At 46.4% G+C, this 11,180-nt stretch overlaps 2 protein-coding genes across 2 annotated transcripts; one reads left to right on the plus strand and one right to left on the minus strand.

The window, feature by feature from the left end:
* The first annotated feature begins 1,511 nt into the window (after positions 1–1,511).
* On the plus strand, positions 1,512–3,668 carry LOC125539374 (uncharacterized). Its single transcript, XM_048702816.2, has 3 exons — positions 1,512–2,282; positions 2,370–3,097; positions 3,168–3,668. The coding sequence occupies exons 1-3, from the start codon at positions 1,962–1,964 to the stop codon at positions 3,562–3,564; spliced, it is 1,446 nt and encodes a 481-aa protein (XP_048558773.1). The 5' UTR covers positions 1,512–1,961; the 3' UTR covers positions 3,565–3,668.
* A 243-nt stretch (positions 3,669–3,911) lies between these two features.
* On the minus strand, positions 3,912–10,299 carry LOC125539373 (two-component response regulator ORR21). Its single transcript, XM_048702815.2, has 6 exons — positions 9,885–10,299; positions 7,487–7,639; positions 6,976–7,374; positions 6,634–6,710; positions 4,450–5,771; positions 3,912–4,073 (listed from the first exon to the last, which is right to left on the minus strand). Exons 1-5 carry the CDS (start codon positions 10,009–10,011, stop codon positions 4,473–4,475), a joined length of 2,055 nt encoding a protein of 684 aa, XP_048558772.2. The 5' UTR covers positions 10,012–10,299; the 3' UTR covers positions 3,912–4,073; positions 4,450–4,472.
* Between the last annotated feature and the right edge of the window lie 881 nt (positions 10,300–11,180).

Genomic DNA, 11,180 nt, shown 5'->3' on the forward strand with positions numbered 1-11,180 from the left:
AGTCATATTATCTCCTCTCTTTTATTTTTTTTAATATTGGAAATATTGATTGGAGAGAAAAATAATTAAAACCAAGATGATCCTCTTTTCAATATTTGAGAAAAACTCAAATATGAAAATAAACGAAATTTCCAACTCTCTCCATGGGTCCTTGAGTTGCTTAGAATTTCTAGGATCAAAACCAAAATGCAAATAAAATATGATATGCATATGATGACCTATGTATAACATCCAAATTGAAAATTTGAGATGTTACACGTAACATCCATGCCCCACAATCAAATCATTCTACTCTTTTGACGGAAAAGAGAGAGGAGCCCCCGATCTATATTTCCATCAAAGGAATTTAAGTTCATTGCGGGTTTGTTACTCTTGGTGGTTGGAGACTCTTAGGCGATAGGAGTCTCCGGGAAGGAATTAACTTATGATTTGCATTCAAAGTTTGGGAAGGTTTGGAAGCCGCCTCAAAGTCTACCACTACTGGTTGTGAATCACTTGGTGATATCTCTAGGAGAAGTTGGTTAGCCTTTCCGATATTGGTGTGCCTTGGTGGTAACATCCACCTCTCCAACACTGACTAGTTTCCCTCCAAAGAAGTAAATATTTGGCTACATCTTCTTCTCCGTGGTTTTCTCTTATTTTATACCCAACTCATTTACTTGTGGTTTACTTTGGTCACTCGACCTTGCAAACATCATATAGGTTGTGTATGTCATGGTAGCATTGTTTAGATTCACACTTTATGTAGCACAAAAACTAAATTTGCTGATAAGTGTAGTAAAAAAATTAGTTATCTCTATTCAACTCTCTCTAGGTCCATCTAGATCAATTAGTTGTCCCTATTCAACCCTCTCCAGGTCCATCTCGATCATTCCAATTGATATCAGAGCTTTGCAGTCTTTTACATAGCTTAACCGTCGTAGAGACAGATGATCACCAAGGAGGAAGTCTCAAGGCCCTCGCGGAAGCTTCCAACCCCTTAACTGAGGGAACCTCAAAAGAGGATAGGCTTTATACCTCCACGGCGGGCTAATATGGTGATACATGAGATTGTGAGATTTGGTTTTGTTAACCATTCTGATGATGCTTTTGTTAATAGTGTTCTGCCTTGCGTGGTATATGCTTAATGAACGATTATGATATATGTGTGTGTGTTTTTAAATGTCACTCTTGTTGAGCTTCCTAGTAGGCCAACTCATCACATATCTGTTCTATGGCTTGTGCTTTCTGCACCCGTGCGCGTTAAATATGGATCGTATCGGAACTACTTTTGCAAAATGTGGTGAAAAGTGACCATACTTCTAAAATGTCTTCCAAGTTATCACCGCTTCACACATAGATGTTCTAGATAGATGGATCAGAATTAACTCGAAATTTTCAATACGATTCACTAGCCTTCGCTATCAAAGCAGTGACGCTGCTACAGTTTTGAAGATCTCATCATCGTGGAACACGAGAGTTCAACGCGTTGCGAATGGCCGTTTAAAACATAGTACGACGCATTGTGTGTTAAACGAGGCTGCTTGTAGATGGTTCTCTATCTAATTTAACCCTTTATTGAAATATGCATGCGTGGAATCTTTCTGAGGGATGCTGTGCAGTCTGTTTTGAGGTGCCTCTCCCGGTGTCCAGTGAGGGTCGGTGATCCGTTGCTGTCGAACATGCCCGGCCTGTGGCGTATGACGTCGATCACCCGTTGAACACATCTCACGCGTTCGTAGCTATAATAATTCAGCAGAAGAAGAAGAGAACGTGCGCTGATGCACATTGTGTGCAATGCCATGCCATCCAAGAAGAGTGCAGATGCACACAATGCGGTGCGACCGACCAACAAAATCAAATTATCGGCGACTTTCTGTTGATCTCATCTCCGTCCAGACTCACTCGAGAGCGATCCTTATTTACGGGGCTTTTCTTGTGGGCTCCCGGAGCGGCCAAGGCGAAGAGGATCCAAGTGAGCAATGGTGAGCACGAGCACCCACACGTTGGTGCAGCGGCGGCGGAGGCAATGGACGCTGGCGCTGGTGACGGTGGCGTCGCTGCTGGAGCGCGCCGACGAGGCGCTGCTGCCGGCCGTGTACAGGGAGGTGGGCGCCGAGCTGGGCGCGTCCCCGGCCGCGCTGGGCTCCCTCACGCTGTGCCGCGCGCTCGTCCAGGCCATGTGCTACCCGCTCGCGGCGTGCGCCGCGGCGCGCCACGACCGCGCGCGCGTCGTCGCCGCGGGCGCCTTCCTCTGGGCCGTCGCCACCATGCTCGTCGGCGTCTCCGGCACTTTTGCCCAGGTCAGCAGCCTCCGCCTCATGGCATGCCTACTTGAATAGTTGTAACGGTGCGAATTACAGCTGAAAACACACTGCTACTTTTGACAGATGGCGATCGCGAGAGGGTTTAACGGCGTCGGCCTGGCGCTGGTGGTGCCGGCGATGAACTCCCTGGCGGCCGACTACAGCGACGACACGACGCGCGGCTCGGCGTTCGGGTGGCTGGGGATGGCGAGCCGCCTGGGCGCCATGACGGGGGGCACACTCGGCGTGCTGCTCGCGCCCACGACCTTCCTCGGCGTCCCCGGCTGGCGCCTGGCATTCCACATACTCGCGCTCCTCAGCGTCGCGCTCGCCGTCTCGACGTGGTTCCTCGCCTCGGACCCCCGTCCGCCCAGCACGTCCGAGAAGAGCACGGCAACGGTGGCCAGAGAGCTCGCCATGGAGGCCAGGGACGTGGTGCGCTTGCCGACGTTCCAGATCCTGGTGGCGCAGGGGGTGGCCGGGTCGGTGCCGTGGACGGCGCTCACCTTCGCCGCCATGTGGCTGGAGCTCGTGGGGTTCACGCACTGGGAGACCAGCGTCATCACCAACCTCAACCAGCTGACCGGGGCGCTCGGCTCGCTGTTCGCCGGGCTCATCGGGGACCCCATGGCCCGGCGGTTCCCGAACGCCGGCAGGGTCGCGCTGGCGCAGGTGAGCACGGCGTCGACCGTCCCGGTCGCCGCCGTCCTGCTGCTCGCGCTGCCCATCGACCCCTCGGCCGGGGCCGCGTACGCCGCCGCCTTCGCCGTCCTCGGCTTCGTCATGCCCTGGTGCCCCCCGGCCACCAACAAGTGAGCAATGCTGGTGGCAAAACTTTCCATTCTTTGCATGCGCTGCTTGCTAACTGGGGTCCCTTTGCAGCCCGATACTCGCGGAGATCGTGCCGGAGAAGGCGAGGACGACGGTGTACGCGCTGGACAGGTTCTTCGAGACGATCTTCTCGTCGTTCGCGCCGGCCGTCGTGGGCATCCTGGCGGAGCGGGTCTTCGGGTACCAGCCGGCGTCCGGCGGCACCGGGAAGGCTGAACGGGAGAACGCCGCCGCGCTGGCGAAGGCTGTTTTCGCGGAGATCGCCGTGCCCATGGCCATCTGCTGCAGCATCTACTCCTTGCTCTACTGCACGTACCCATCGGACAGACAACGCGCGCAGAAGGCGGCTCTGGTCGCGCCAGAGGAAGAGGACTGTGAACATGCTGCTTCTAGTACTCCTACTGGGGTGGATGGCTTAAACCAGGCATTGCTGGCCAGAAGTGACTAGCAGCATATCTAAGACAGGCTTGGCTACATGGACAAAATTGTATATATTTTTGTAGGTCCACTCAGGAAGGCAACTTACAGGCTTTACAGCCATATATTCAACTAGATGCAATTTACAGGCTTTACAGCCATATGTTCAAGACAAGATCTCAGATGCAATTGTTAATCCTCTAAACTAAAATAGAAATATGTACCAGATAATATATAGCCTCCCTGAATTCCAGTATCGGAGACGGCATACGAGTTAGATGAGCAGAAAAATATTTTACACAAAAAAAGACCTGTTAGATGGGACTAAACGAACACACAAGTTAACTAGGCCAAGGAGCTACGGCAGACAGGACCAAATAATTCAAAATTCTTTAAACCGAACAACTTTCTATAAACCAAGATTCAACATGCTGTCACAAATTATTCCCTTTATAAACCAATTACAGAGAAAAGAAGAAGATGAAATGAAAAATAAGAGCAACCATTCATCAAACCACTAAATTGTTTCCAGGGATTACCCTGCACAAAGTAAACAATTATGTTAGAAAACAGGCGTTTCAATTATAATCTATAAAGTGAACACATGTTCTTGCATCAGGCAAGAAAAGAGAGTAATCAATATATAAATCTAATTAGCATAATTCACAAGGGTATGTGAAGTTGATAAATCTAATAGGCTACGGCCAGACTAGCTTGAAGAGTATGTGAAGTTGATAAAAGTTGCTGCAAGAGCTACCAAGTGAAAATAAATAGGATTAATACAACAAATAAATCAATGCATCAAAACTTCAAAAGGAAAGGGAAAGCAAGATGTTGCTAAGCTGACAAAATCTATTATTGTCCAAATGAAACAGTACCTTGAAAACAACAAACTTGACTACGAAATGATGCTTACCTACTTACAAATCCAAGAAGCCTTCACATCTGTCCACTAAATCCGAACATGTCAGGGATGTCTCCACTGCTTCCAATGCTGTGACTCAAGCTGTTAGTTGGAGATTCAATCTCATCCACTGCAAAGCGGTTCGGGATGCAAGTACCCTTCCCAACAAATCCAAGATTTTTTCCTCGTCCTTGATCAGGCAATTTCCCAAGGGCTGCATTAGAACTCTGAAAGCTAGACGAACTGGACACTGGCTGACTTGGCCCAACAGTATTTCTATAACCATCCATATTTTGCAAAGAAGACCAGCCACCTGTGATATCATTTGGACTCTGCAGAAAACCGAACTGTGCATTTTTTGACTGAGAAGACAGCAAGCCGGAATCCATATGGTTGGCATAAGCATAGTTTTGGTTAAGAGAGTCAGTGCTCTCAGTCTTTAGAACACCAGGTGGTTTAGAGCCCATTCCCATAGAGTTCTGATTAACCAGATATGGAGTATTACCAGTTTGAAAGCTACTTATTCCTTGTGATGGCATCACATTTGAGTTACGATTCATGAGACCAGGAAGATTTCCTCCATGGCTACTAATGAAAGGCTGACTGGTTGAAGCTTGGTTAATCAGATCAATCCCACCTAACAGACTGTTTGATGATTGAGAAGTTGGGAGAACAAGTTCAGGCTTCATGGATGGAGGAATGCCTGTTAGAAAACCTGACGATTGAGAAGGTATAATCAAGGAATTTTGATTAGGAGAGAGACCCTCACTAGCTGGGAAAGTATTTAATGACTGAGATGGCATTACTATGCCGGAAGGTTTGACATCTAGAGTGTGAAGGGTTCCCGACAGCATGGTATCTGGCTGCTGTTGCAATTCGTGCAAGACCATATTGCTATTCTGAGAATTATTCACATGACCCAGTGCGCTCATTGAATCTGACATACCAAGTTTGTTATTGGGCCAAGCTGAAAAAGAAGGCATTCTTCCAACTGCAGAGCTGTTTTGGGGTAATGCCGCATATGAATTATTCTGGACCTTGTATATCGGCTGCCCAAATGCTATTTGCTCTCCATGGGGCTTATTTCCTTTGACTGCAGCAAGTCGTAAAGATGACTGGTCCCTTCCAGGCAACACCAGGCTGTTTGTAGGTCGTCCTAGGAGCTCATCCTGCAAAGCTGCCAGGGCTTGAGGAGGGATTTGACCTGAAGCAGCCAAAGCTTGGAAATCAAGTCCTCCCAAGGAGGCCACTTGAGCACTAGAAGCAGGCACACTATATGGATTGGCCATTCCTGCATGATGCTGAGCTATCCTTTTCAGATACAATCTGAATTTCTGCAAATAGAAAAAAATGCATTCCTTTCAGCATGATTATCATGTATAACTGACATAAAGTTACCGCAATAAATCAACTCAGCATACTGCTTCGCAAAAAACAAATTACAACTGCTATTCCCTCGCAGCTGACGTGGTCTTCAAGATGTAACTTTGACCACTGATTATTAATACAGCATATGTACAAGACTTACTAACATAATATTCAACAAATATTTTTTGAGACAAATCTACAAATATGATTTTGGAAAATTTCAAACAGAATAATTAAAATGATATCTGATTATCTGTAGTCAGGTTTAAAAATATGACTGAAGGCATGTCCAAAAACGTCAGTTATGTGTGATACGGAAGGAGTATATGATGAATCTGGAGGTAATAAGGATAGTTTTGGGCTCAGAAGACATCAGGCAATATAACCTGTTCGAACTAACGGGATGCACAGAGGAGATAACTAGCATGTCAGCATCAAACCACTAAGAATAGGGAATGCTTCTTGTCATACATCTACCAAAATATTGGAAAGCATTCATTCATGTTCTCACAATATTTTTTAGTTAAAATCTACAACTTGAGGCAATTGCATTTTAGAGCAAAAAAATTTAAGCTGCACTGTAGTCACTAAAGCATAATTTTCTGAAAATCAAAACTAATTCTAACAGAAGGCCCTTAATTCATATTGCTAACTAAGCTAGAGAGGATTCTTCGAGCTAGGGATAATGAGGTGTAAAATGTACACAGTTACTAACATCCAGGAGCGTAGAAAACAGTAAAATAGAGAAGCCACCAGTAAACATAAGTTCAATACATCATCTCCTTAAGGATACTAAAAAGGTAGGAACATTGAAGACAATAATCAAACCTGCAAATGGCTGGCGACGTTTTCCCTAGTTAAACCAGGGACATTCATCAACTCCAAAATTTTCTTGGGAACAGCTTCTGTAGAAATATAAAAAATAAAATGAGACACAAAAGTGGAGAGAATTGGCATACTTCTAAATCATAGGTGTTCAACAGACAACACTTGCTTGATAAAACTAGTATAGAAAGAACTTTTATCCTACTTACAGTAATGTACTACTCCCTCCATCCCATAATATAAGAGCGTTTTTTACACTACACTAGTGTCAATATTATGGGACGGGGGGAGTAATAAACACCAAAGTTGATAAAATAAGTACTAAAGCAGGTAACAAAAGCTTACTGTCTATTCCGAGGTGATTAACTGCATTTACAAATTGTTGATGGAGCTCAACTGACCAAACAACTCTGGGTTTCTTCGAATTATTAGAAGGATCACCACTTTCCAATTCACTGTCATCCTCTTCTTTATCCCGTTTCTTTTTCTGAGACTTCCAGCTATCCTCAGCTCCATCATTTGCAGAGGAAGCATACTCATTATCATTATTAGTTAGTCTGTTCCGATCTGTATCATCTAAGCTACCTGAATGCTCATGTTCCTTGCTTCCACCAAACTTTTTCCTCACAACATGTTGCCAGATGTTTTTTAACTCTTCCATCCTGACAGGTTTAATCAAATAATCACATGCTCCATGTTTTATTCCTTTCATTACTAGATCCGTCCTTGAATCAGCAGACATCACTGAAATGTCATCAACAAGCTTTAGTATCGCATCCCATTCACAAGTGAACATACTGAACAGGAGATAGTAGAATCTTTTTCTCGAACACAGGAGATAGTAGAATTTACTTACTAATAACTGGAAGATCCATCTCAAGGCCTACAAGTTCAAGTAACCTGAATCCATTCATATCAGGCATGTGAACATCACTAATTATAACATCAAAAGCACCCCTGTTCTCTCGCAGCATAGCTAATGCTCTCGTGGCCTGAGAACAAGTTGTAGCTGCACAAAAGAAAGGATATATGATGGAGCAGAAAACAATACAGTAACATATATTGGATAGAGCAACATTTCACTGGTTGGCAGTGACAGTATAATGTGCCTACCGAATGTATAAGTCATGTATAGCCAGACAGAACGTTTCAAGATGTTCATGGGTGTGCAAAATGTTTTGAGCTGTCCTGTTCTATATTTGGGAGCTCTCGGGGAAGAGTGTCCTCCAGGCAGCCAACCAGAGGGTGCTTCTACCACATGACGCATGTCTTGTCCTGAGACATTAGGAGATTCATTTTCTGGTTCCCGAGCGTTTTTCTACTGGTCTTTCTTTTGTATCTGCTTACTTCAGGTTTTGTCTTACATGGAACATGCTGGATATTTTTTGTGCAGTTATTACCCAAAGTGAACCTTGCCAAATAAAAACGTCACAGACGCTACAAGCTCCACGGAGTCACAGGCCTTTGGCCTTTCAACTTTTCTATAGATATTGAAAGGGGGGCATAGGTTAGAGCACTCATTCATCAAAGACGACATGAGATGTAATGCTGGCTACCATGCATTGAGCGCAGAAGGCAGGACCACTTATTTCACTGAAATAAGTACAAGTGGGTCTACATATGTGAAGATCTTGCTGCACAAAATATAATGAGGCAAATGGATCATTATTTGATGTGCGGTTGAGAAGCAACAACAAAATTTATTAGAGAATTAAAAACATATACCCATGCACCCAGAAGAGAAAGGAAATAGTGCAAGCCATGCAAGCATGGCTCCCATCATGGAAAAACCATGCACACCTTGTTCGATTGCAACACGAGCGAGCAGATGGTGGTGCCACATGTCAAGCCGCCAAGGATGCTGAACCAGCTTTCGAAACGGTACCAACTACTTAGCATTTACATTTATATTTAAAGTAGGAAACATCATTCAATTGTAGCAACATTGGATAAGACAATCAAATCCACCACTTTGTTTAGTTGCGACACAAGCAAGCACATGGCGTCGCCACGTGTCAAGGATGCTGGACTGACCTTTGGAAAGGGTAAGCGGAAAAATCATTCAACTGTAGTAACATCAGATAAGACAATCGAGTCCAGCAGCCTCTGATGCTAATTTTCTTGAACATTATGTCCAGCAAATGGAGACAGATATGTCCCCTCCCCACATATTAGATTTGTACCAAACTAGCATTCATAGCACACTTACTTCGGTTCGGGGGGTACAACCTCCAAAGGTTGTAACCTTCAAGCTTCCTATGGCAATAGCTACCCATCCACATGAATGCCTAGTAAGTACACTATGCACAGAATAGGAAAATTAAGCAATAGCAGCAACAACAATACAACACAATCAGGAGCCTGGTTCTCTCCTTACACTATTTCCCTATGTATGTGTCTGGGCATTTGCGCCCAGAGTAGAATCTATAGGCAAGGGATACATATGAGCTCATATATGCAGTGAATAATAGAAACAACATTAAGGTTGCGCAAATAAATAGAGACAGGCATTACAGTCGAGCAAATAGATACATCGATGCTAATTGGGTTGAGCGTGCATCCCAGGGAAACACTCCCACGTCAGCCCTGATCAGACGGTACATGTTTCCCGTTGGATTATATTGACAGCGTGTTGCAGTACGTGTACTAACTTACTGTTCCCAAATAGAACGAAACTGTACATCAACCATTTTCGGTCATTAGGCCTAAAATAAGATTACTACGGTAATAAAAGGCAAAAAATAGGCGCATCAACTATCTATTCCTAGAGATATTGCATGCGCTGTTTATGTACTAGCTGGAATCATAACTGGAAACTCGCGTGAATCACCGGAATCTAATCCTAATACTCGTGCTAATGGGTAAAGTATTGCGAATTAGCAATCAGTAACAATAGACATGAGCCTGCTCAGATTCTTCCTCCAGCCAGATCTCCAACGCAATTACCAGTCCTTAATCAAACACACATCAGAAATCCATTCCCCAGACAGATAAAACCGGGAGAAGGGGGCACAATTTCTCGAAAACGGAGGATTACAGGACCGTTGAGAATCCCCTAGAAACACGGAAAGAGCAAATCAAACTCCTAATAAGCATGAGCTTTCCAACTATGGACAAACCAAAACACAGCTACGAAGCAACGGAGCCTATAGGCCGCCAGACCTACGTACGTGGGCACCCAATCAGGCGGCACCAGAGCAGCACGACACCACACCGCAGCAAGCGAGACGGGAAGGAGAGGAGAATCCGCTCACCGTCGTAGCGGCACTGGACGAGCATCCTCTTGAGCACGGCGAGGCACGTCTGGTCGTCGTCGACGACCAGCACCTTCATTCCCACCGGGAACTGGTCCCCGCCGCCGGCCTCCTCCGGCGGCTCCATCACGCCGGCGGAAGCCTCACCAGCCCCCGTCGCTCCCTCGGAGAATCACGCGCGAATCGCCTCCATCGCGGCCGCAGATCCGGCTCGGTGCGCGCGGCGTGCTCGGGCTCCGGCTGCGGCGCCGCGGATTCGGGCGGCGAGAGGGCCGTGGGGGGAAAGGGAGCAGCAGCGCAGGGGAGGGAGGGAGGGAGGAAGAAGAGGTGGTGGGCTGCGGAGGAGGGAAGGAGGAGGGAGGGGGGAGACTAAATCGCTAAGCGTGATTAGTAAAGCAAGTAAATTACGAGATTTCGGGATTAAATTCTGTCAGGGGGCGAGCGATTAGGAGTTAATGATTCCGCGGGGCGCTCTCTCTCTCCTCTCTCTCCCCCCTGCTGCGCTTTCCACTTGCGGCGGCTGTCTTTTTTTCCTCCTCCTCCTGCCTGGGGTGGCTGCGTGCGCGCTTAGCTGGCGGCTACCCGGCGCTTCCTTTTGAAAACAGGTTGTATTGATTTTCCACTGATTTCTTTCCATAATTCTATGATTTCCTTCCCCGTTTACGCCTTTTTGCCAGATGGAATTGATTAACTTTCCTAAGGCCGGGCGTGGTGCACTGTGTAACGGCTGTTAATATTTGCTGGATTTGAAGCGTGGCCATAAATTTCCTAAGAAGGACTAGAAAACTGGCGCAATGGTACGAGCTGCATACACGTAGCGAGAGCGGTCCTCCTCGCTGGCCATAAAATACTAGACAACTGGCGTGACCCCTCCGAGCTGCATCCACGTAACGAGAGCGGTCCTCCTCGCCGCTTCCCCCTTCCTTTCGTGCACTAGCCACTCCATCTCCTTCCACTGGTCGAGCTAGCGCATGCTTGACAAATCTGAGTGACTGCCTCAACCCCATCAATGGGCTTGCTTTGAAGTCTAACACAAAATGATATAGTAAGAACCTAGGTCTTGTAAAGGTTGCCATTGCCTCTTCCCCTTCGCTAGTTACGCTCATCGGTGTCTTCCTAGCCTCCTCATGTTACCACCAAATCAAAGATCCAGCTTTAAAAGTCTATTAACGGTGGTGTACGCCAAGTGTTTAGGAAACAACATAGTATGTGTCTCCGCCTCCCCTGTCGCACCGCTGGTCTCCCCTCTCCTCAATTGGCCTACCGGCACCAGATGAAGGGGAGGTGATGCGAACC

This window comes from Triticum urartu, chromosome 4A (assembly GCF_056163025.1).
Source record: "Triticum urartu cultivar PI428250 chromosome 4A, HENAU_Tu73, whole genome shotgun sequence".
Lineage (NCBI taxonomy): Eukaryota > Viridiplantae > Streptophyta > Magnoliopsida > Poales > Poaceae > Triticum > Triticum urartu.

What these genes read in the sequence shown, in the direction of transcription:
- LOC125539374 (XM_048702816.2), top strand. Translation starts at nt 1,962, where the DNA reads ATGGTGAGCACGAGCACCCACACGTTGGTGCAGCGGCGGCGGAGGCAA. An exon ending in TCTCCGGCACTTTTGCCCAG is followed by an intron (nt 2,283 to 2,369) that starts GTCAGCAGCCTC and finishes TACTTTTGACAG; the next exon opens with ATGGCGATCGCGAGAGGGTT. An exon ending in TGCCCCCCGGCCACCAACAA is followed by an intron (nt 3,098 to 3,167) that starts GTGAGCAATGCT and finishes GTCCCTTTGCAG; the next exon opens with CCCGATACTCGCGGAGATCG.
- LOC125539373 (XM_048702815.2), bottom strand. Translation starts at nt 10,011, where the DNA reads ATGGAGCCGCCGGAGGAGGCCGGCGGCGGGGACCAGTTCCCGGTGGGA. An exon ending in CGTCCAGTGCCGCTACGACG is followed by an intron (nt 7,640 to 9,884) that starts GTGAGCGGATTC and finishes TCTTTTGTGCAG; the next exon opens with CTACAACTTGTTCTCAGGCC. An exon ending in TAATCACCTCGGAATAGACA is followed by an intron (nt 6,711 to 6,975) that starts GTAAGCTTTTGT and finishes ATATTTCTACAG; the next exon opens with AAGCTGTTCCCAAGAAAATT.